Genomic DNA, 25,266 nt, shown 5'->3' with positions numbered 1-25,266 from the left:
AGATCATAGCTACAAAATAGATCAAACAATCCACTAACCCATCAAGACCTGTAGAGGAACGTCGTCCACCACTTCCTTTCCCAAATCTGAAAAATGTTAAAATAATAGGGTGAACATAAGCTCAGTAGGAGGTGTCTAAGACACACCTCTTATGAACCTGTGAATCCACGTATAGAATAGAAAACAAGAGAACGGGATCATACTATACCGGAAATGTATACCATAACCACAACATCCAATATAAACACATATGCCATTCAAGTCACAAACACGCCATGTATGCCAATGAAATGCAATGCCATGCTCATGTCACTCTCCATTTCTGAAACATTTTCGTTTCAACATCTAAACCGTTAGTGTAATCCGACCCAAGGCACCTCCAAGGTGTCACGAGGGAGGGGTTGGCTAGTTTTTCCCCGACCACATGGCACTTCCATAGCGTCGTCTAGGTAGCTCAAGCACACTAGAGTCTCTCTCTAATCCCCTTCTAGATCACACTAACACCACGGACCACTAGGCGCCTCCTAGGTGTCCGAGTTTTCGCAAACGCTTTTAGAAAACATTTTCCAAAAATTTAATTTCCTTTGTTTTGAAAACACTTTTCCCATTTCTCTTTCCAATGAATGCAAGAATGCTCCATGTTTCAAATCATCAATTCAACAATAAAATTTTCACACATACTATCCAACATAATTTTTTCAAAACACATAACTCATGCTTTCAATCGACATCAATTTAACATTGTAAGCATTTAAAACATAAATTTAACTTCACATAAGTATATATATAATCACTACACAACAAGTAACAACTAACAAGTATTCATGTGTTACATAACCGACATTTAAATTAGTTTTGCAAGAGATTATACAAATTGAGCATGCTTAACATCAAATTAAACAAGAAAACTTACAAAAGTACAAAAATTTTATGTATTAGAACACCCCTACCTTGAAAAAAAAAAATTTCCTCACTAGATCATCAAAGCCTCAAGCTTTCGGCCTTCTCTGCAACCTCACGGCTTCTCTTTGCAACTCTCGTCTCTCTGTGTGTCTCTCGGCTCACTTTGTTTTCCTCTATTTTTTTTCTTTTTCCTTGTATCATTACCAAAGTTGCAAAACATACTCTTTATAGAGACAATTCCACTAACACCCAACAAAAACGCTCACCACTCAAACAAAATGTTAGCCAACAAAACCCACGTGAATAAAGCAATACACTCATTTCAAGCCTATCAGACAACCCCCCCCCCCCCCCCCCCCCACCCCCACCCCACGTGAAGGACTAAGTTAAAAGAATTTATGGCCATAAAATCAATTTTGTGGGCCCCACTAATCATTACTTTTTCCCTTTTTCTTTTTTTTTTTTCTCTAAATTTTCGGCTGGCAGCACACATTCTTCTTATCTCAAGGCAGATGCAATATATATATATATATATATATATATATATATATATATATATAAATGCTTACAAGACCACATCAAGCTCCTTAGTGGACCCCACGAATTGAAAACGTCAAAACCCATTCTTCCCACATGCGGCTGACCTGTTCCTTCTTAACAAATGCAATGTATATTATATATAATATATATATAAATACAATTGCATAAAACAAATCCATTCCCACTAAAAATCTACTAATGGACCCCACAAAATTCATTACCATTTCAAACTTATCTTCCTTTCCTTCTCTCTCTTTGAATTTCGTCTAAGTGCCCATTTTCCTTTACCATGTGAAACTAATACTATAAATATATATAAGCACAAAATCAAATCAATTCTAAAAAAAATCACCAATAAAAGTTAAATACTCAATCTTAGCAACTAAAAATTATGGAATAAATTAAATTAAAATCTTAAAAATCCAGGTTATCACAATATATATAACAATAAATAATATTCTAAAATGACAGAAAATGACACTATTAAAGGACACCCTTCACGTGCAAAAAATACCTCTAAAGTTTCAATTTGGTAGTTCCTATGACAAATTTAAATTCTAAGTTAACTAAATTACCCTAACCGGACCATTTTATAAAATATATAAAAATAAATAATTTTGTAAAATGACTGAAAATGACACTATTGAAGGACGCCAATAATGGACGAGTAAAGAAAAAAATAGAAAATAAAAGTATAAAAGATAAATAAAGATAATAATATAAAATAATAGAAAATAAAGAATGAAATAAAGTACAAACTAAAGAAAACATATCTGCTCCAAACTCCGAAAGCCAGTGCACAACGATTTTTTTTTTTTTTTTTTTTTTTTTTTTTTTTTTTAACAGTGTTGGTAAGAAAAAGAAAAAAATTAGTAGAAAATAACAAACTGAAATCTCAAAAAATTCAAATCATTAATCTACAAATTCTCAAAGTTTTTTTTTTTTAAATGAAAAAAGTTTAAAGATATATATAGAGAAAAGAGTATATATATATATATATAATTATATTAGTAGTATATATATCCCATTGGGCATTTTCAGTAGAGTAAAAAGGCAAAACAAGTATTATAGCAGTTGTTGGGGGAGAAATTCACGTGGTCCGATATGACCAGAAACGGCTTGCAGCATTAGAACTACAGGTCCAAACTCTGAATCAGGGTATGGACCAGTTGATCAAGCAAAATGCAGAGATCCTGCAACATCTTATCCCAGCGGGACCACCACCTCAACAAGAATTGTCCGACCCATATCTTCCCAATCTAAATGATGGGGGAGAAAATGAGGAGGACCGAGAAAACGACCCTCCTCACAAGTTCGAGGTAGAACCAAGCCAAGTCGGAAATCGACACAGAGAACCTCCTTCTCCGCCTCCGCGGAATCCCCAATCTCAAACAGGCACAACCTTCTGTGTTAAGGAAAAGACAGAGAAAGTTACCTATTTCGACTTGCAGATCAGGGATCTCAAGGCGAAAATGAAAGATGTAATGCAGGCTATGAAAGAGAAAGGTCTTGCCGCCATAGATGACCAGGTGCAGAGGACCAATTTGCCGTTCGGCCCTGTCGTTATGAAATGCCCTCTATCTTTCTTTTAGACCTCCGGTGACTGACTTGATCGTCGAAGGGTTCTTAGCAAGTACCACACCGGTGCCGTCAAAATTCACCGATCTTCTACTCTTTTCTTTGCAGGAAAACGGTGTCGTATCGAACCGCGTGGATTTCTCCCCCAGCAGCAGTAATTTATGTTATATTTTTTTTTTAGGGGTATTTTTGCATAATTTGAAAAAAAAAAAATAATAAATAAGAGTATTTTTTGCACACATTTTTAAATAGGGAATAAATATGCTATGCTGAGTATACTTTAATGGTATTTTCTGCACTTGTCATATATATATTCTCCTAATTATGTAAAAACCATTTTAATAGTTTTAATTTCCTCAATCTATACTCTACTGTAGTTGGATCGAGATAAGTGGGAAATTGAGGAAAATATATACTTAAAATATTCATCAAAGATCAGTTTGGAGAACCTAAATTTACATGCTCTTTGATTAGGCAACTAAAAACCATCTTTTTTTAATTTTTATGAAACAGTTGATTGACAAGACTTGGTTTTGCAATTGGTGTTGAAAATGAAATGAGTGGACAGTATATAAATGTCCAAGTCAAGATTGACGGCCAAGTTCCATTATTGTGGCAGCGACGTTTGTGGCCGCTTGTTGATATCTTCATTTCCACTCTTTTACATATATTTGAACTTGCTAATTCATCATAAGCTCCATTGTTTCCATTAATTTGTGATCAGATAGATGATGATGAGTACCCGCATTGCTCCTTTCTTGCTTTGGCTACTATCCTCAACTGCCTTGTTCAACTTGAGGCTATTACTATTATGTGATGGGATTAATATTCCAGATGACGAAGTTGTTTGCAATGAAAAGGAAAAACGAGCACTTCTAAGCTTCAAACAAGGTCTCACTGACCCTTCAAACAGGCTATCCTCATGGTTTGTGGAACAAGATTGTTGTACATGGACAGGAGTCCGGTGCAACAATATTACTGGTCGAGTCGTCGAGCTTCACCTCCACAATGACCACTCTCTTGATGACTATGAATCTTATCAGGCGCACTCGTTGGGTGGGAAGATCACTCCCTCTTTGCTGGAATTAGAATATCTGAGTTACTTGGACTTGAGCAACAATGATTTCACAGGTGCTAGTGTTCCAAGTTTCTTAGGTTCTATTGGAAGTTTGAGATATCTCAACCTTTCTCTATCGTTTTTTGAGGGGTTGATTCCTCATCAGCTTGGGAACCTCTCGAACCTTCGTTTTCTCGATCTAACTGATCATAATCTACTTTCTGTTGATGGCCTTAGTTGGATTGCTGGTCTTCATTCCTTGGAATTCCTTGACATGAGTGGGATCGACCTTCACGAGGCAGCTGATTTGTATCAATCCGTTAGCAAGCTCAAATCCCTTTCAGAACTACATTTGTCCGGCTGTGGACTCAAAGGGCTGATTCCTCATCAGCTTGGCAATCTCTCAAGCCTCCGTCATCTCGACTTAAGCTATAATGATCAACTTTATGTTGATGACCTTAGTTTGATCGCTCGTCTTTATTCCTTGGAATACCTCGACATGACAGGGGTCAACCTTAGCAGGGCAGTTGATTGGCTTCAAGCGGTGAGCATGCTTCCTTCCCTTTCACAACTATATTTGTTCGACTGCAAACTCGAGAAAATATTAATTCCAACTCTTGCTCGCGTTAATTTTTCATCTCTTAAAGTCCTTGATCTTTCTCACAACCATTTTGAGTGCGAGATACCAGATCAGTTGTTTAATCTCACCAGTAGCCTTGTGCATGTTGACCTATCTCACAATTTCCTATATGGTCATATACCTAGAAGCATTTCAAATCTTCACATGTTGAGCTATTTAGATTTCGAAAAAAATATTCTTAGCGGGCAAATCCCAGACGAGCTTGGGCAATTGAAACATCTTGAATATGTGTCACTTATTCGCAACTCATTGTCTGGTCCCATTCCAGCATCTATTGGAAACTTATCGGCCTTGAGAGTATTATTTCTTAATGAAAATCAATTGAATGGCTCTTTTCCAAAGAGTGTGGGATTCCTCTCGAACCTTGAGGAATTACACGTAGGTCAAAATTCCATATCAGGCATTGTTTCCGAAATCAATTTTGCCAAACTCTCAAAATTGAAAATTTTGGAAATGTTTTCGAACCCTCTCTTCTTCAATGTGACTTCCGATTGGGTTCCTCCTTTTCAACTTGATGAACTTCGGATGAGCTCCTGCGAGATGGGTCCAACATTTCCTTCATGGCTACGAACACAAGCATCTTTGTCTGCGTTAGACATTTCTGAGTCGAAAATTTCGGATGTAGCTCCGGAATGGTTGTGGAAGTGGGCGTCACGAGTTGAGTCTGTCGATCTCTCCAACAATCACATAAGTGGAGACATATCCAACGTGTTGCTAAATTCTACCGTTGTTGAATTGAGTTCTAATCTTTTCAAGGGTCAGTTACCACATTTGTCTCCAAATGTTCTAATGTTGAACCTTGCAAACAATTCTCTCTCTGGACCCATTTTCCCATTCTTGTGCCAATATATGAAAGGAGAAAGTATGTTGGTAGTTCTAGACCTATCGAATAATTTATTATCAGGCGAACTTCCTCATTGTTGGATGCATTGGCAAAATCTGGTTCATGTAAACTTGGGTAGGAATCACCTATTCGGTAAAATTCCTAATTCAATGGGTTCGTTAAGCATGCTCGAGTCATTGCAGTTGCACAGTAATAAATTTCTTGGAGAACTACCTTTATCATTGCGGAACTGCACCGTATTGAAGTTCATTAATTTAGGTGAAAATGAACTTTCCGGACTCATTCCAAGTTGGATCGGAGAATTGTTAAGCTTGGGGGTTCTCGGCTTAAGATCCAATAAATTTATCGGCAATATACCATCACAAATATGCCGCCTTTCTAAGCTTATAATTCTAGATCTTGGGAATAATGGCCTATCAGGACCAATACCAAAATGCTTCAAGAATATCAGTGTGATGACTATGACAAATTCTTCACATCATTACGCATTCAGAACTACGCGACTTTTTACGAGTACTCTTTCTGAATTCTACATGAATAGTTTCTCATTGGTGATAAAAGGGAGGGAAGCAGAGTATAATAAAAACCTTGGACTTGTTAGGTGCATAGATCTGTCAAGTAATAATTTATCCGGGTCCATCCCGGATGAGTTTTCAAGTCTTCATGCGTTGCAATATTTAAACTTGTCTCATAATCAAATTACGGGAAAGATACCGAAGAATATTGGTGGCATGGCAATGTTAGAATCTTTTGATCTCTCGAGAAACCATCTTTCGGGTGAAATTCCACAAAGCATGTGTAATTTGACATTTCTCAGTTACTTGAATTTGTCATACAACAACTTTTTTGGAAGAATTCCTTCGAGTACCCAACTTCAGAGTTTTGATGCAACTAGCTACATTGGCAATGCTGAACTTTGTGGAGTCCCTCTCAACAAGAGTTGCACAGGAGAGAGAGAATCTCAAGGTCGAGGTGTGGCATTAACGAAGAAAGAGGAAGATAAATATGAAATGATATGGTTTTATATCGGCATGGGTCCGGGATTTGCAGTTGGATTTTGGGTTGTTTGTGGTACTCTTCTGCTCAAGACGACATGGAGGCATGCTTATTTTCAGTTTCTTGATCGCATGGAAGACCAGATGTACTTGGCCATAATGCTGAAGGTGAATAGCATCCGTAGGAAGTTCAAGAGATCCAATGATGCATAAAGTACTTGGCCATCCATCATCTTCTACAAGGTATTGCTTCCACATTTCTTTCCTTCAGAGTTTCTTTTTCGTTCTTGCTGTTGCTACTGTGTTCTTGTTGCTTTGCTGTCATGCTCATGTTATATAAGTTAGCACTTTAAATTAATTACGCCTTATGTTAAACCCTTTTAAAACAATAATAACAAGGAAAAAGAAATAAAAATTTCGAAAAAACTAAATCAACTTAAACCATTATCCTTCATTTACTCTAAACCTCTTTAATTCAAGAAATCAGGGTTCGGCATGTTAAAACAATATATTTACCTTAAATAATTGCCAATGCTTAATGCGACACGAGAGTTATAATATATTCTTTTTCTCCGTAGGAAAAAAAATAATAATATTACATTATACTACACGGTTTAGTATTTAATCAATTCAAACAAAAAAAACACATAAACAATGCTCACAAAATAACAATCAGGAAAAGTTCGAGATGAACAATGGGAGGTAATATTTAAAGTGCTCGCCCTTTTATAATGTCGAGGCTCATTTCGCTGGGATCTGTTGCTTGCAACTCGACTTGAATGCCGTCCAGTTCCCTCTTGAATCTATCCTTGGAACTGGCATAGACCATCTTCATTCTCACCTTTGATGTGTCTGGAGACCTAAAATCACAAGAAAATCAGATTACTACATATAACTTTTTCACTGTCCCCTGCCTATTTACCAAAGAAAATTAATTGTCACATTTGTGTCCACAAAAAATTGGATTCACATAATAATTAGAGAAATAGAGGAATTCTTTGTTGTTTTTCTAGACTAACCCTAGTTCACAATATTCAATCTAACCACACTCGTGATCTTACAGTCTCGGCTCTGTCACCACAAAGCAACAAGGTCACCAAACAAGAAACCTATAACACATGAATCTCTAGGGAATTCACTAAATCTTCAAAAGACTTTTGGTTTTCTTCAAAGGGAATTCACTTTAGTTTTCCCATTCTTGGCAAGGCATAGGCACATTTTGAAACCCGCTAATCCCTTTTCACTAAGAATATTGATTTGAAGTCCGAAATTATTGTGGGTAAAGACTGACATCATCATGATATTATTAATATCGATAATGTCATGATGATATCAGCCCTTACTTACATAAAATTAGTCGAAATTATCCTACTACCTATCATTACTCATTCTCTAATCAGGTCTAGGTTCTAGAGTCTGAGCAAATAAAGTATGTGCTTATATTTCTAATATATGTGTTACTCGAACTTAATTCTAGCTTGTATGATTAAAATGTAAATATTGAGCGGATGTATTACCAAGCGATAAAGAAAATCTTGCTTTTTTGGCAATTTTCATCTGTAACGAAATCGAAATCAAAGACAGCATAGCGACACTCATCAGCAGGCAAAGAGGCAGTGAAATCATCATAGCTTTCTTCTGGACTTCCTAACTTCTCCACAACCACTTGTTGACGCTCAATCTTAAAGATAATGAATCGGTAGTTCCTCTTTGCTTTTAATTCCAAGAATTTCAGCTTACACTCATCCTCAACCGCCATTCCAGAAGCCGAATTCGCCTGTCCAAATAATATTAATACAAGGAAAAATTAAAAATGAGAGAGCTTATGCCAAAAAAATAAAAATGCTTACAAATTTATTGTAGCCTTGGTGGTATGCCAATAAATGAGTCATATATAATCATGTACATTATTAATATACAGTCATATATATACACAGTCAATTTCAGCTTTTGATGTATTAATCAACATATACTATTTATTCTTCTGTTCTACAATCAATATATATACATATATACTTAAACTTTCCGAAATTCACTTTTTAAAATAACAAATGCAGCTCAATCAATCAAATTGAGGTGCTAACTCATTGTTGTTAATAGAAAAGCAAAAAAATGTATAATTTTCGTTTATGATATGGTCCAATGCAAACTTTCATATCTGACCATGATGAATACACACACACAAAAAAAAAAAAAAAAAAAAAAAAAAAAAAAAAAAAAAAAATGGTCATGAAACCATTGTCTAAAGAGATCTCTATAATTTTTCTCAAACATCACAATAAAATTAAAGAAAATGAAATGATGGAGAGAGATACCATTGTGTCGTCCAATGAGGATTAAGAGCTCTGCAAAATGAGAAGAAGAAGAAAGAGGAGAGAGAGATGAAAGTATAGGAGAGGAGAGATCCTTGAATTTGGGAAGACATGAGAGGTGGGTTACTTTTCTTTTAAAAGAAGAGAAAATTGCGGGGAAGAAGAGAATTTTGAGGGGGAAAATAAGGGTTGAGATTTGTCTTTGCATCTGAGGTTAATCATGTCCACAACTAGCTATTTCATTTTCCATTCAACATGTGCATTAGCAATTTTAGTTAATTGTTATGTTTTTCACATACGCTTGTTTTGGATTTTTTTTTCATTGGAGACCCAAAGTTGAGAGTGTTTTTTTTTAACTTTTTTATTTTTTTAGCAGTGATACACATCATGAAACAAATTTCTAGATTTGCATCATGAATGGTATTACGACAACGTTTCTACTTTTTTGCTGCCTAAGTCCATTTTGACCAACACTTATAAGCCCTACTCATCACGTCACTTTCTCTCTTCCATCCTTCTTACCTGTTTTATTTTTTCCTAAATCATTCAGTTGACCTTCTTCGTTTTTTTTTTTTTTTTTACCTAAATCATCTTATTTAACTTTCTCTCTCTCAAAATTCTCCCAACAAAGCATCCGTCCTCACTAACAAAAATACATGGCATTACACCAAAGTGGTTGGACACTTTACATCTTGCAATATACACATACATTTAGACAACCCGATTTCACTGTACCGCCAACATGATGTTAAAAGTTGTTCTTTTGTTTCTGAAAAAAATATATTATATAATAATAAAAATCTTAAAAAATTTCCGGGTTTCATTCTCTCTCCCCTATTTTTTCTTTTAAAAATTTGCTTTTAGATTACACCAAGCTGCCAACTCACATGCCACATCATTCATGATGCATTATCATAAAAATCATTCATGATATTTATCATTTTCCATTTTTATTAGGTAACTACACATATTGCCTAGGTCGGCTCCAAAGTCCAACCCCTCCCCCTTAAAAATACTCTCTGAATACCAAAATAAATCTCTCTTTACAAAAATCTAACTTTTTAAAAAGATAAGTTTTAGTATTTTTCTTTTTTTATTGTATTGGCAGATAGTGAATGAATTACCAAATTTAACCATATTAAGTCCACAGACATGTAATGGTTTAATTTTAATAACTTCAATGCAAGAATATTAAATTGATAATGTTAAAAAAAAAATATTACTTTATTGTTTTAATTGGGACATTATTTATTTATTTATTTATTATTATTATTATTTATTTTTTTGGCGAAAATTTAAGGACTGACATTAAAAATATAAGGTTATAAAAACGGACCTTCGGCCGAAACCCGGAAGAGTGACAAGGACTAACTAAAGCCCAACAAGAGCAAAGAAAGGCATGCAAGCCCGGCCCAAAGGACCTATTAGAAAACCAACCCCATAAAACAAAACAGAAACCACCATTAACAACCCAAAACCGCAGAAAGCCATTAACGGTGTGAGACTGTGCATCGTTCCGGTAGTAAGCCCTAGACGAGTTTGCAGCAAGAAAATCAATCCGGCGGGCGCGGTGGTGGACGGCAGCAAGACGGCGAAAGGTTCCAGTCCAATAGAAGGCTTCACCTATTAGAAATCCAGCAAGACTAGCTCAAGGCGGGTTCACATGCAGAAATGTGTTACTTTGTTTCCTCACTGTACAACCTTATCGTTACCCAGTAGATTACCTAGATTTTCTATTATATCTGGAAAAAAAAAAAAAAAAAAATTATCTATTATATCATATTGATGTGATTAAATTTAATAGTAACATACTAGATAGTTTCATTTGAATGTTTGCACTAAAAATCATAATACACAATTACACATGTGATGCATTTTACTAGATTATTTGTGATGTATAATTCATATTTTGATATCATATTTTTCATGTATATTTAGGTTGTCGATGCTTGAGATAGATTTTATTTTTTTTACTTTGGTAATGGTTAGTGGGGTTAGGAAGTTAGATGTTTGGTAGTAATGAATTAGTTTAAAAAGTTTTCGACACGTGTTATATTTTTATTGATCTATGTTAGCATCGGTAGGACATTCTTAGTTATGCGACCCGAGATAAGTTAGAAATTGAATTTTTTTTACTCATTTTTTAAAAAATTAAATTTCCAAAAAGACATATTTAATTTGGAATGATGTATACTGAAATAAATGTTCATAATTTCTCTAATTGAGTCAAATTTATTATAATGATAGTGCCTATTATATTTTCCTATTAGGTTGTGTCACTCATTTCACTCTTTCAACTTTTTTGAGGTGTAAAGGAGAAGGCTAGCTCGTGCCATTGGTGATTGATTGTCTCGCTTTCAGTTGGAGTATTTTTATTTGTTTATTTAGCTTGTGAAGAACTTCATTTCTCTCGTTGAATTATGTTTGAACATTCTCGTATAAAGGAGGTGTTTGGGTAATCTTTCCCGCCTCTAAGATGTAATTAATTATCAAATTTGCTTTTAGTTATTCTATTATTTATTGAACTTATGGGCAATTGAAATTGATGTGAAATATGTTGAGATGAGTTGTCGACTTTTGGACTTTAAATTATTTTTTAAAATTTATATTATTATTATTATTATTATGATTGTTATTATTAAATTTACAAAGAATTTATATTCAAGTTTTAGTCTCTATTACGTGTTTATTTATTTATTTTAAAAGGATTTCTATAAAAATAGTTTCTTGACAATATTTAAAATACTTCAACTATTACAATTTTTAAAATTATTTTACTACTAAATGTCTAATTCTTGGGTTTCTAAAATTCTTCACTCAATTAATTATTTTGGAAAAATAATATTATTTTGGGTATATACACGTGTAAGTGCAAATTTATTTGACTAAGAAAAGTCAAAACAATTACAACAAACTAATAAATAAAAACAATAATTATTGAATTTTGCTCATAGTTTATTGTGAGGTCTTGGCTTTTATTCATAATGAATTTCAAAGTTAAATTGGGTTAAGATCTAAATCACACAATTTTTCTCAACAGGTGTCGCTATCATGTTCCGAGCGTACTCTCACTTTGCATACGCTCTTGCTCAAATTTCCACTGCCGTCAAATTTCTTACATGATATTTATTGCCTCGTACAATTCAAATTGAATTTGGGTTCCAAAAGTGAGACAGATCTTTTGAATAGTGCCGAGCCTTAACCGTCCATTACCGTTTGCCATCTTTGCTGGACCTCAGAATTTGGGCTTTGCTAATGAGCTTGCGATTCTATCCTTGCTCGGTCCATATTGGAATATTTGACTGTGATCCATGTTTGGTGACATGTCATGTCCTTATTGGAGGAAAAAATTTCCCTTCACAAATGTATTTAAAATAAAAATATATGTGAAAATAATATTAAAATTTGAGTTCGGGATGGGCTCTGGATGCCAGGACCTCAACTCAAGATCAACCCTAATTAAATTCAGATTTGAGATTTTTCAACCCAAACCTAACCTTAATTGTATAAATAATTGTCAAAGTCAACAATTTTTTTCCTGAGGATGGTGATGGGAAATGGAATTTCCAACCCAACCTGCCCCATTGCCATTCCTAAGAGGCCGTGGAGATGGGAGAGGGTATAAATGAAGTATCGAGTTGTTCCAAATCATTCTTCTAAATCTATATTATTATTTTATTATTAAAAGTATAAAGAATTTCTATCCAATTTTTAGTTTATATCATGTATTTATTTTAAAACAGTTTCTAAAAAATATACATATTTTTTTAAAATTCTAGGATTTCTAAAATTCTTGACAATTTTTAAAATTCTTCCACTATTACAAATTTTAAAATTATTTTACTACTAAACTAATAATTTTTGGGTTTCTAAAATTCTTCACACAATTAATTATTTTGGGACGTCAATGTTTATGTGCAAATTTGCTTGACTAAGAAAAGTCAAAACAATTACAACACACTCAAGAATAAAGACAATAATTGTTGAATTTTGCTCATACTTTACTATTGTGAGGTCATTGCCTCTATTTGTAACAAATTACAAGGTTGAATTGGGTTAGGATTCGAAGTTCTTACTAACAATATTTGTTACTTGTTCAATTCTATATGATTTACATATATAAATGAATCAACAAGTCATTTCTCAAATCGAATTTGGGTTGCAAAAGTGGGCCAGATCTTTTGAAAAGTGCTGAGTGTTAACCCATGGTCCATAACCCTTTGCCATCTTTGCTGGACTTCAGAGTTTGGGCTTTGCTTTTGAGCTTGCGATTCTATCCTTGCTCGGTCCATGTGGAGTATTCGATTGTGATACCATGTCTCGTGACTTGTCATGTCCTTATTGGAGGAAAAAAATTTCCCTCCACAAATGTATTTAAAATAAAAAATATATCTGAAAATAATATTAGAATTCGAGTTCGATTTGAGCTCGGGATGCCAGGGCTTCAATCCAAACCAAACCCTAATTGTAGAAATAACTTCAAAAAAATCAATGTGGACTCGCCCAACTTTACCCCTATCTTCAAGTATATATTATTAATTATTGGGTTTTGATTAATTTGGATATTTATAAGATTGTTTGGCTCCACCACGCATAAAACACACACCAAAAGAAATTAAAATCACACCTGAATTTTAAATGCATTCAATTCTAAATACTGATAAGAGCAGGGCCCAACACCCATTTGTGATTACAGAATATTATGGAAAAAAACATGTTCTATCAGCAATAAAGACCTAATTTTGCCAAATATTCCAAGAGACTAAAATACATTGATAAGAATTCTCTTCAAGAAAGAGAGCTTCAAATCCAATCCGATGACCAAAATATGGTCCCAATCTCATTTGGGATGCTATTAATGTGCCAAATTAGCATGTGTTTTCTTAAAATACCTTGTTCTAAGATCGAAAAATTGTTTTCTGAATGACAAATAAAGAATGAGTAAGAAATTAACAGCATTTTATATTTAATTTCAATTCCTTGTTAACTATTAATTTAATTTATTTTGTTTATCCTCTATCCATTATAAATCAAACCAACCAAAGTCTAAAGAGTGAGGATTATTAGTTGGGCATTGGATCCATATAAGACTTTTGGGATTCTTTGCTTGATTACAAAGGCTCATCATCACTGCAACTGTCCTCACCTGTTGTCACTTTCTGATGGCTCTATTCCTTCTCCTTTCTCACACCCTGGATTTTCTGAAGCCTTATTCTTTAGGTTACCCTACCAATGCTTGAGAGTGAAAGGCACGTTTGGGATGGGCAGCCCACTAAGTTTTACAGGTTAAAAATAAAAATAAAAAACACCATCCAAGAGAAATTATTGTATAGTTTTGAATTAATGTGTCAATTTTATTTAACTTTTTACTTATTTTGTGTGTTAATCAAGATCAGTTAAGACCATTATTCTCGGACTATATAACAATTTCTCAATCCAATGATATCTCAAATGATATCTCATCATTTTTGCATATGATGGTTACTTAAACGGGTAAAAAGAAAAAATGAGTAAGATAAAAAACAACTGGACACACTTTACAAATCACACCCAAAAACTTGTTTGTTTGGTGGAATGATTAACATTTGTTTTAGATAAAGTTTGTATGAAACAATAGTCAAAGGCCTAGCAAATTTTGATGATTTTTATCTACACTTATCTTGACTGTGACTCGAGAATTGACGGTGTATTAGAATTAAGGTTGGTTTTGTTCAATTTATATGATAACATATTCAAATTAAAATTAGAAGTCCATTTTTCTCCTCTTTTTAAGTTAAAACAAAAATACACCTATTATAATACAACGTGTTGCACAATAAAGTTGTATGATGTAATTGATGTAATGTGATATATGATATTGTGACCTCTGTCCTATTTTAGGTGTCGGTTTTAAGACTTATGACTCACAAACAGAAGTAGTAGTATATTGCATTCTAACTTTTCGATATCAATATTTTTCAAAAAAGTTTCGTTATATTTAGACTCTATTTGTTTTAATGTAAAATATTTTTTTTTCATGTAAAATATTTCTTTATTTTTACTTTGGCAAAGGTATACGTTGAGGTTGAGATCAAGTCAACGGGGCATGTAAAATAACTTGTCGAAAATTGATGAATAAGTTATTTTTTAAAAATTTTAATATTTGTTTTTTTCGTTAATATTTTAAGACAACGAAATAATAGAAAATAAAAAATATATTTTTTAAATAATATTTTATGTCCAAACAAACGAAACATTAATAATAATTATATTTTGAGATAAGTCCTTGAAATGTCTACAATTTCAAATTTTATTTATTTATTTATTTATTTCTTTTGTCTCACTCTTTTAGGTAGATAAATTATAACATAAATTCAAGCTTATTTTGGCAAATAATTGCCAACAACTTTCAATTTAGTTGTAATGGACCATTATCTTGTTAGTTAAGAGTTAACATAATATCTCAAATAATTGCCAAATATCTTTTTCTGTAACATAAAGTCACATTATTTTTAGTTTTTTTTTTTTTTTTTTTTTTTTTTGAGGATAATATCTAGAGATTCTAGATTAATCTGTGCTGTAAAAGTGCTAGTCACGTGATCATCGTCCACCATGTGCACAAAGCCACCAACAATCACGTGCCCTTGTCAGAGCTAGACTACACTTGACTCCAAACGCTCTAACAGCGCGTGAGGAAACATTCCCACCCAATTTCAGACATTTTCTCACCATCCAATCAATACTCAGAAATCCAAAGCCAATAGGGTTTCTCAATTTCAAAATTCAAATTCCCACTTCGACCAAACGTCGCCGTTCCTAGCACCGTAACGGCAGTCCTCAACCGTTAACTCAACCCCTCCAATAAAACCTTCCTCTCTCCTCCCCCTCATTTCCCCCAATCCAATCCATCCACTGTCTCTCTCTCTCTAGAACTTCCTCTCTCTATCAGTTTCTCTCTCTACATCCATCTCCATCTTCTCTCTCTAGAAAAATGCGTGAGATCTTGCATATTCAGGGTGGCCAATGCGGCAACCAGATCGGAGCCAAGTTCTGGGAGGTCGTTTGCGCCGAGCACGGCATCGACTCAACGGGTCGCTACCAAGGCGACAACGATCTCCAACTCGAGCGAGTCAATGTCTACTACAACGAGGCCAGTTGTGGGAGGTTCGTCCCACGCGCCGTCCTCATGGACCTTGAACCAGGCACGATGGACAGCGTCAGATCGGGACCCTACGGTCAGATCTTCCGGCCGGACAACTTCGTGTTTGGGCAGTCCGGTGCGGGCAACAATTGGGCTAAAGGTCACTACACTGAGGGCGCTGAGCTCATCGACTCGGTCCTCGATGTGGTTCGCAAGGAGGCCGAGAACTGCGACTGTCTTCAAGGTATTGCTATGTTCTGTTTCAGTGTATTGCGTTTTTAGAAAGTGTTTTTTTTCAAATTGTTTTGCGTTTTTTTGTTGATTCTGTAGTATTGAAGTGGGTTTTCAGTAGATCTGGTGTTTTTGGTAGTGTATTGTTCTGGTTGACTGTCAGTGTTGTACAGTGTGTTTATTGTACTATTTAGATCTGAGTTTTTAGTTTTGAATTGCATAGTATTTTTAATTTTTATTTGTTTGATTTGATTTATATAATTATATATATGTTTTCTGTTTCTTTTGCTCTTTTTCATATGGTGTAGATGGTTTTTAGTGCATTTTAGTGAAGTTCTATATGCTGTTTTGAGGTATTTGGTGGATCTGTTATGTTGTACATGTAATTATTGTTTGTTTTCACTATTGTACATGTTGGTTTTAGTAATTCAATTTTATTTTTTCTTTCTCTGTTGTCATTGAAGGTCTATTCTGTGTAAATTGTAAGTGTTATTTGCATGGCTCTGTTCAACATTGTATACTTTTATTGACATTTCACAAGCTTTTGCCTGTGTTTGATTCCCATTTTAGTGTCATATAAGTTGTAGCATCTAATTCACTGTTGCTTGAATGTTCATTTTCTATGATACCCTTTTTTTTTTTTTTTTTTGTATAAGAAATTTATTTATTTATTTTGTTTGCTGTTTATTTGCTTTGCACCACAATGATTTTTGCCCCATTGATATCTTAAATATTTTGGTACCATGAAATAGAAAGTATTCAAGTTTGCTTAACTGCAATTTATGGTTTTCCTGATAAGAATCTTATAATTCAATGTTCATACCTCTCTTAGTATCCTGCAATTATTGGTGGCCAAACTGAGATGGATTTAGTTCAAGACATATTTTTCCCATTTTCTGTTATGCATTTTGAGTTCTCTCATTGTCTACTTTAGATTTGTATCTTTGTGTAGGATTCTATAATGTTTTGATACACTCGTTGGGTTTGCTAACATTTGTTCAAATTCTTTCAGGGTTTCAGGTTTGCCATTCGTTGGGTGGTGGAACTGGCTCAGGAATGGGAACCCTTCTTATTTCCAAGATTAGGGAAGAGTACCCGGATCGAATGATGCTCACTTTTTCTGTATTTCCATCACCAAAGGTGTCTGACACTGTTGTTGAGCCTTACAATGCAACCCTCTCAGTCCACCAACTTGTTGAGAATGCAGACGAGTGCATGGTTCTTGACAATGAAGCTCTCTATGACATATGTTTCCGAACCCTAAAACTCACCACACCCAGCTGTAAGTTTATTTCCCTTTTTCTCTGCCTTTCACCATATTTAGCATACACCATTTTTAGCATAAGTGAAGTAGATTTTAATTTTGTATTTGATACAATATGTATCTTTTGTGTTTCTTTTGGTAGCTTAATCTTTTTAATGTACTCTCTTCATCCTATGCAATTTCCTGAATAGATTAAGGTAGAGGATGAACCATTATTTATTGTGAGACCATTCTATTTTATGTCTTTAAAGTTGGCACAGTCTGTTGAATGCTTGTGTATCTGAAGTTACCTGATACGAGATTTGTTGCGCCTTGTTTGAGGCTGTGTCTTAGCAAACACTTCAATTGAAAATTTATAGACATTATGTTATGATGAGTAATTTTTAGCAGAAAGCCTGAAAAGTAATTGGCATTTTGTAACGTAGTTTATGCTAGTAGACTTTAACATGACTTATAAATTTTTTAAGTTTCATGAATAGAGATGACTTGGAGTTTGTTGCATTTTTCACTTTCTGTGAATTAGAATATTCAGTTAAGGTAGTCCAGGTGCCAACTTGTATCCAATTAACTGCACATGTGGGAGAATCTTTTTTTTAATGTTTCTGTTTGTTGCATCTTTGATTCTCCTCCCGTTATCTCTCTCATGAATATGCCTATATTATGAAGGAATCTGAAATATATAATATGCTTGGATCTGTTGTTTCTTATTCTTCGGATTCTTGTTGTTTAGAGTCGGGAGGAATAAAAGAACCTCAAGAGATCACATGCATGTGTTTATATTAACAATAGTTGCATACTTGGATGATATGCTAACTAGTTAGTTCTTTCTTTTTTATCAGTTGGAGACATGATATACTAACTAATCAGTTCCTTTTTGATCAGTTGGAGACCTGAATCACCTGATTTCTGCCACCATGAGTGGTGTAACTTGCTGTCTTCGTTTCCCTGGTCAACTTAACTCTGATCTCCGTAAACTTGCTGTCAACCTCATCCCATTCCCTCGGTTGCATTTCTTCATGGTAGGGTTTGCTCCACTCACATCTCGTGGGTCACAGCAATACCGGGCCCTTACTGTTCCTGAGCTCACCCAGCAGATGTGGGATGCCAAGAACATGATGTGTGCTGCTGATCCCCGTCATGGCCGATACTTAACTGCTTCAGCCATGTTCCGTGGCAAGATGAGCACTAAAGAAGTTGATGAGCAGATGATTAATGTGCAAAACAAGAATTCTTCCTACTTTGTTGAGTGGATACCAAACAATGTGAAGTCTACTGTCTGTGATATCCCTCCAACTGGTCTGAAAATGGCATCGACCTTCATTGGGAACTCCACCTCGATTCAAGAAATGTTCCGGAGGGTGAGCGAGCAGTTCACAGCTATGTTTCGCAGGAAGGCTTTCTTGCATTGGTACACTGGAGAGGGCATGGATGAGATGGAATTCACAGAGGCCGAGAGCAACATGAACGACTTGGTTTCCGAGTACCAGCAGTACCAAGATGCTACTGCAGATGAGGAAGGTTACGATTACGAAGATGAAGAGGAGGAAATTCAGGAGGCCTAAAGTTCTCCAGCCTCTTATTGTTGCAATTCTGTTGCAGATTTTATGTTTTTTTTTTTTTTTTTTTTTTTTTTCTAGGACACTCATTTGGAATTGAGTTGGTATTGTGTTTCTTGGCATATGCCTCTTGTTTGCTTGGTTGTCTTAGTTAACTGGTTTTATCTATATTGTTCAGTAAACTTAATGAATGCTTTTAGGTGAAGAAATTTCAGTAGAAATTATACTGCAAAAAGATACCTTGCTGTGTCATGTGTGCTGTGTGTGGATGCATTATTTTTTTTCAGAAAATTGTGAATTATTTTAAAGACAATTCTGTTGGTTGTGGCAATTTGTTGCGCACTTTGTTACAGTAAGAACCATTTTTCTTTAAAATCTGTTTGGGAATCAACCTAACCTTTATATTGAGTTTCAACCTCAAAAGCCATAAAAGCAAAAATATTGAAGCAAATTTAGAACAAAGAATTCCTAGGCTGAACCACCTCTCTTAACAACACTGTTCTTGATAGGAAACATGACATATATTGCAGTTTTCAATATTCAGCGTCTTCTGAATTTGACTGGCAAGCAATATGTATTACCCATATCTATATTATATATCAATTTATCATTACCCCCATTCCCGACTTGTCCAACAAAAATGACCCAGGCAAATAGCCCCTCTATGCCCCAAACTTGGGAACTTTAGCAGTTGAGATCTGAGCAAGGAAGTGCTCTGCCACAATCCGCCGTTGGATTTTCCCAGTGGCCGTCTTTGGGAGAGAATCGGTGATGAACACCTTCTTCGGCACCTTGAAAGCTGCAAGATTTTTCTTGCCAAACCTCATCACCTCCGCTTCATCAATTTTTGATCCTTCCCTTGGAATGACTGCACAATTTATCTGCAAAAAAACACATTGATGTCCAAAACGTGTTTAGCATTTGATCAACAAAAGAAACATATGCAAGTTTTTTGTAAAAGTCCAGAGGTTACATATGCTATTCTTTAGTCCGGATAGTATAATCTTTCTTCTCTCATCTCGAGAGGTGAGATTGAGAGTTCGAACCCTATTAAGAGTTGTTGGTAACGTGTGTGTGAAACCAAATATAATCAACTTAAATTCGAGTTTGACATTGTCATTTTAATCAAACAATGTGCAAGGCTTATATTTCTTACTTCTTCACCATATTTGTCATCGGGGACTCCATAGGCCACTGCTTGAGCAATGTCTGGATGAGACAATAGCACTGCGTCCACTTCAATTGGTGATATCTTCTCCCCTGAAGTCATAAAGAAGACAAATCATGTTAAAAAGAGACATTTTTCTTTAAAAGGAATACGAGTACAAAGAAAAAAAAAATATCTGTTTTCAAAAACCACTAATCAAATAATTTTTTTAACTTATCAGAAAGATTAAACAAAACAAAAAAACTAAAGTTTTCCAAATCAAAAGTTTTAAATTATATATCATGCAATGAATGCATTTCTTTAATAAAATGCATATGGTAGGTCGCCTATCATTGTATATTAACCTTGAAAGGAACTACCTTGGCAATAGGTTTATTATATATGTATGTGTAACGCGTGGTGTGACTGTGTGTGTATAATAAACATGTATAATAGCTATACCTCCCCGGTTGATCAGCTCCTTACTCCTGCCAACAAGATGCAGATACCCATCCGAGTCAAAATACCCGAGATCACCCGTATGGAACCACCCGAACCCGAAAGCTGACTTATTGGCTTCAGGGTTGTTTTTGTACCCTTTGGTCACATTTGGTCCCCTAATGCACACCTCCCCACTAGCCCCAACCTTTTGTTGAACACCATTTTCATCCAATATGGCCATCTCTTGACCCACGGGTTTCCCGACCGATCCGGGAACGTGCGGGCCATCTTCCGGTAACGGATTAGACGCCATCTGATGGGCCGCCTCCGTCATCGCGTACGCCTCCAACACTGGCGCCTCAAATGCTTCCTCGAGCCGAGCCAATATAGATGGAGCCAACGACGCGCTGCAGCTCCGAATGAACCGGAGCTTAGGGTAAACGGGTTCGGGTTTACTCAAGTGGCGATCCAGTATGATCTGGTGTATTGTAGGGACTGCAGTGTACCACGTGGCATTATATTTATTCATGTCTGACCAGAATGTTGAGGCCGAGAATCGGCTGGCGCCTGGGAGAGACACGGCTGCTCCGGCCCCGAGTGAACTCAGTAACCCAGCGAGTAGTCCGTGCACGTGAAATAGGGGGAGGACGATCACGGTTGAGTCAGACTCAGTGAGTTTGTATACCGATATAATGTTACGTACCGAGGAGGCCAAGTTGAGTTGAGTCAGTGGCACGCCTTTGGGGCGACTCGTGGTGCCGGAGGTGTGGAGGAAGAGTGCGACGTCGTAGGGTTCATTCACGATCTTGGAGACCGAGACCGAGTCACGGTTCAACTCGGTCTGAGTTGAAGAGAGAGTGACCTCTGAGTCGGCTTGTGACAATGTGGCTGTGATATGCGGAATCTTGAGCTTCGAAGCCGCTGATTGAGCCGGCTCGTTTCCTTCTTTTGACGTCAAGAGGAGTTTTGAGTCTGAGTCAGACAGGTAGAACTCGAACTCGTCGGAGGTGTACGCCGAGTTGAGTGGCGCCGCCGTGGCTCGGACTCGAATCACGGCCAAAAACATGATTATGAACTGTAATTAAATTAAAAAACAAAAAAAAACTACGATTAATACAATTCTAATCCTTTATTTCAGGCTATTAAATAGTAGAATTTTTCATAATCAAATAACAAAAACATAGGACATTTTAATAGGGCATGTTTTGTTCGAATTTCTAGTTTTTAGAAATTGGATAACTAAGAATTGTACAAATTCAGACCGTATTCTCAATTCAGTTTGAAATAAAAAATTTAAACTGTTTTGTGAAAATGTTTTCAAGAAACTAAATCAAGAATGCTCTTATTTTTCTCAAATTTTCTTGCGTTTTCTCAGCAAACAAACGGTACGACAAAACTATATATATATATATATATATATATCAAAGAGAAATCAAACCTCGACGTTATTAGGGAAGGTTAGAGCGACGACATCGCCGGCCGTAACACCGGCGGCAAGAAGGCGAGAAGCGGCCTTTTCAACCAGTTCTTGAAGCCAAGCGTACGTCAGATCGAACTTGCCGGAAACTGACACTGCTCGCCGATCGGGAAATTCGGAGGCCACCTGTTTGAGTAATCCGGTGAGCGTGAAACTTGCCATTTCTTTCACCGAAATAGAATCACTTCAGAGAGAGAAACAATGCGTAGATGGAGAAACAACGAATGAGATGTGAGTGAAGATGATAGAGCGGTTGTTATATATATATCCACACGCACAGACACCACATATGCGTGAAAAGATTTGGACAGGTACATTCGGTGGAGGTTGGTTTTGAAGATAAGGAGTGACGTATTGGGAAAACGTTTTGGCTGTGAAGAGCTGAGAAAAAAGAAGGGAAGGGGGGAGGAAGATTGCATACGTGGCGGGTTTTTGTTTGTCGTTTGAACGACTCTCCTGATGACCAATTTGAATTTGGCTTCTTCAAGACCAACTTGTAGCAAGCAATATACTATATTATAGGAGGTTGATCTTTGCATTTCTTTCTTTCTTTTTATATATTTATTTATTTATATTTAAAATTCACTTTTTTTTTCTTCTTACTATATATGGCAAAAATTTCACAAAAACTTCATTTTCTTATTTAATTATTTAAAACATTAACACATGAGTATCTGACAAACTTGTAAATTTTTTTTTTTTTGGTACGCATCTACTGATTTTTATTTTTTTTAATTAAATAAATATCTACAAAATTTTAGAATTGTCTATATTAAAATTACAGAAAACCCCACCATTGTCTCCCATCCCATAGTTTATATATATATATATATATATTTTTTTTATGTTATTGCTGTTAAAGGTGGCTATTTTATATATATATATATATATATATATATATTTTATGTTATTGCTGTTAAAGGTGGCTCCCTGACCCAAAAAGTAATGTGAGTGCTGGCGGCTTTAACAACATTAAAATAATGATATTTCAACCGTATAGCCGTGGTAATTGTGAATTTTTTTTTTTATTATTGACAATTTTGATATTTTATAGATATATAATTAAAAAACAAGGTACATAATACCAAAAAAACGAAAAAAGAAAATTTAAGGGGCAATTTGACTCCACTGAAACTTGAATGAATAAGTCCGAATTTGCACTCCTACATACGGAGTACTTTTTTGAGTCATTCTTGCACCATTAATGATTTTAACTTTTAAAAATATGTTGGTTCTCAATCATAACTTTTGGAAGCATGGTGAAAAGGAATGTACGTTGTTCTTTCCAAATAGAATTTCCCCGCGACAATAAAACATATGTAACCGTTCACTGAGGTCGAATAATCTCTAATGGCTCATCAAAATCCGAAAGGTCAAATAATCAAAATATTGATTGGAAATCCGACACATTTGATTAAATTTATATGAGAAAAAGATGATATAATAATAATATTATCATATTTAATGACTGTTGATGATGGATTCTGCGCAACCTGGATCTGATTTGACTTCCTAAATAAAGAGAAGAAAAAGTGATCCTACGAACACCGGTGTGTTACCGGTGGAGTAGGCTCCGACGAACAAGTCAGTGTGAATGATAATCTTCCTGGAAAAATCGAGAAATTGAGTTAGGGTTTATTGCGTACCTTAAAACGTTGATTCCCCCGCCTTTTTTATAGGGCTTAGGTTAAGATGTCACGTAGAATTACCTTATTGTAATCTGTAAACTTAATCATAATCGTAATCTTTAATCCTTATCACAATCTTTAATCCTTATCGTAATCTGTAAAGCTTATCTCAATCTGTAATCCTTATCGTAATCTGCGAGCCTATCTCAATAGTGCGTTAATTTGGTAATCTTCCCTTAATTATGGATATTTAAATTATACATCCATCAGTTGCCCCCCATTTCGGAGGATTGCTTGTCAAACCACCGGAACGTTAATTCCAAAATATTACACAATAATATATAGTTAGAATTGCAGAGCCTTGTCCATTAGCCTGACTTATATTGTCATTTCGTGAATACAGTCGGGGGTCATAGTATCACATTGGCAGCTCGTATATGTGGCAAGCTCGTATATTTGTCGTGTATATTTGTCGTAGTGCCACATTGGCAGCTCGTAAATGTGGCAAGCTGCCATGCTGGTAGTCTACCGTTATGTGGCAAGCTGCCATGCCATGCTGCCGTGGCAAGCTGTCCTGCTGGCATGCTGCCGTTATTTGTCAAGTTGCCCTGGCAGGCATGCTGCTTTTATTTGGCAAGCTGCCTTGCTGGCATGTTGCCTTTATTTGGCAAGCTATTATGCTAGCATGCTGCCGTTATTTGGCAAGCTGCCCTGCTGGCATGCTGCCTTTATTTGGCAAGCTGCCCTGCTGGCATGCTGCCTTTATTTGGCAAGCTGCCCTGCTGGCATACTGCCTTTATTTGGTAAGCTGTCCTACTGGCATGCTGCCGTTATTTGGCAAGCTGCTCTGCTAGCATGCTGCCTTTATTTGGCAAGCTGCCCTGCTGGCATACTGCTTTTATTTGGTAAGCTGTCCTACTAGCATGCTGCCGTTATTTGGCAAGCTGCTCTGCTGGCATGCTGCCTTTATTTGGCAAGCTGCCCTGCTGGCATGCTCCCATTATTTGGCAAGCTGCCCTGCTGGCATGCTACCGTTATTTTATACTTGATTTTATTGACATCTTTAGTCGGCTCGTCCCTTTAATAAGGAAAGTAGATTAAGACGAGTTTCACGTAACTCATAATAAGGTAAGTAGATGAATACGAGTTTCACTCAGCTCACCCTTTAACAGGGGAAATAGATTACAATGAGCTTCACCCAGCTCACCTTTTAACAAGGGAAGTAGATTACTATGAGCTTCACGCATCTCACCCTTTAACAAGGGAAGTAGATTAATACGAGCTTCACCCAGGTCACCCTTTAACAGGGGAAGTAGATTAATACGAGCTTCACCCAGGTCACCCTTTAACAAGGGAAGTAGATTACTATGAGCTTCACCCAGGTCACCCTTTAACAGGGGAAGTAGATTACTATGAACTTCATTCAGCTCACCCTTTTAACAAGGAAAGTAGTTAACCCCTCATCTTTTTACGAGGGAAGTAGATTACTATGAGTTTCACTCAGCTCACCCTTTAACAAGGGAAATAGTTAAC

At 35.8% G+C, this 25,266-nt stretch overlaps 4 protein-coding genes across 6 annotated transcripts; 2 read left to right on the top strand and 2 right to left on the bottom strand.

Moving 5' to 3' along the window:
* The first annotated feature begins 3,710 nt into the window (after nucleotides 1-3,710).
* On the top strand, nucleotides 3,711-11,385 carry LOC132271801 (receptor-like protein EIX1). 3 transcript variants are annotated; one of them, XM_059773286.1, is made up of 2 exons: nucleotides 3,711-6,800; nucleotides 11,185-11,385. In XM_059773286.1, the coding sequence occupies exon 1, from the start codon at nucleotides 3,750-3,752 to the stop codon at nucleotides 6,768-6,770; it is 3,021 nt and encodes a 1,006-aa protein (XP_059629269.1). In that variant the 5' UTR covers nucleotides 3,711-3,749; the 3' UTR covers nucleotides 6,771-6,800; nucleotides 11,185-11,385. The 3 variants fall into 3 exon arrangements, with proteins under 3 accessions (XP_059629269.1, XP_059629271.1, XP_059629270.1); XM_059773288.1 differs by having other exon boundaries at nucleotides 11,177-11,385; XM_059773287.1 differs by having other exon boundaries at nucleotides 11,140-11,385.
* Nucleotides 7,267-8,328, bottom strand: LOC132271802 (actin-depolymerizing factor 7). Its single transcript, XM_059773289.1, has 2 exons — nucleotides 8,075-8,328; nucleotides 7,267-7,417 (listed from the first exon to the last, which is right to left on the bottom strand). The coding sequence occupies exons 1-2, from the start codon at nucleotides 8,314-8,316 to the stop codon at nucleotides 7,267-7,269; spliced, it is 393 nt and encodes a 130-aa protein (XP_059629272.1). The 5' UTR covers nucleotides 8,317-8,328.
* Nucleotides 11,386-15,728: 4,343 nt separating the features above from the next.
* LOC132271800 (tubulin beta-1 chain) lies at nucleotides 15,729-19,108 on the top strand. The gene is made up of 3 exons (XM_059773285.1): nucleotides 15,729-16,233; nucleotides 17,233-17,502; nucleotides 18,367-19,108. The coding sequence occupies exons 1-3, from the start codon at nucleotides 15,840-15,842 to the stop codon at nucleotides 19,044-19,046; spliced, it is 1,344 nt and encodes a 447-aa protein (XP_059629268.1). The 5' UTR covers nucleotides 15,729-15,839; the 3' UTR covers nucleotides 19,047-19,108.
* On the bottom strand, nucleotides 19,085-22,519 carry LOC132271799 (probable CoA ligase CCL9). The gene is made up of 4 exons (XM_059773284.1): nucleotides 22,067-22,519; nucleotides 20,650-21,703; nucleotides 20,197-20,300; nucleotides 19,085-19,921 (listed from the first exon to the last, which is right to left on the bottom strand). Exons 1-4 carry the CDS (start codon nucleotides 22,265-22,267, stop codon nucleotides 19,703-19,705), a joined length of 1,578 nt encoding a protein of 525 aa, XP_059629267.1. The 5' UTR covers nucleotides 22,268-22,519; the 3' UTR covers nucleotides 19,085-19,702.
* Between the last annotated feature and the right edge of the window lie 2,747 nt (nucleotides 22,520-25,266).

The sequence above is a fragment of the Cornus florida genome, unplaced genomic scaffold, assembly GCF_030987335.1.
Source record: "Cornus florida cultivar Cherokee Brave unplaced genomic scaffold, ASM3098733v1 CherokeeBrave_3.0.0_Hap2_Chr08, whole genome shotgun sequence".
NCBI classification, from domain to species: domain Eukaryota; kingdom Viridiplantae; phylum Streptophyta; class Magnoliopsida; order Cornales; family Cornaceae; genus Cornus; species Cornus florida.
Note: the sequence above shows the minus strand (reverse complement) of the source record. Positions and strands in the feature narration are given on the sequence as shown.

Bases quoted from the DNA above. Each gene is read 5' to 3' on its own strand.
- LOC132271800 (XM_059773285.1), top strand. From the start codon at position 15,840: ATGCGTGAGATCTTGCATATTCAGGGTGGCCAATGCGGCAACCAGATC. The intron at 16,234-17,232 runs GTATTGCTATGT...AAATTCTTTCAG, and splicing joins GAACTGCGACTGTCTTCAAG to GGTTTCAGGTTTGCCATTCG. The intron at 17,503-18,366 runs GTAAGTTTATTT...CTTTTTGATCAG, and splicing joins AAAACTCACCACACCCAGCT to TTGGAGACCTGAATCACCTG.
- LOC132271801 (XM_059773286.1), top strand. From the start codon at position 3,750: ATGATGATGAGTACCCGCATTGCTCCTTTCTTGCTTTGGCTACTATCC.
- LOC132271802 (XM_059773289.1), bottom strand. From the start codon at position 8,316: ATGGCGGTTGAGGATGAGTGTAAGCTGAAATTCTTGGAATTAAAAGCA. The intron at 7,418-8,074 runs GTAATACATCCG...TTGTGATTTTAG, and splicing joins AAGATTTTCTTTATCGCTTG to GTCTCCAGACACATCAAAGG.
- LOC132271799 (XM_059773284.1), bottom strand. From the start codon at position 22,267: ATGGCAAGTTTCACGCTCACCGGATTACTCAAACAGGTGGCCTCCGAA. The intron at 20,301-20,649 runs GTATAGCTATTA...TTATGACTTCAG, and splicing joins GGAGCTGATCAACCGGGGAG to GGGAGAAGATATCACCAATT. The intron at 19,922-20,196 runs GTAAGAAATATA...GTTTTTTTGCAG, and splicing joins ATGACAAATATGGTGAAGAA to ATAAATTGTGCAGTCATTCC.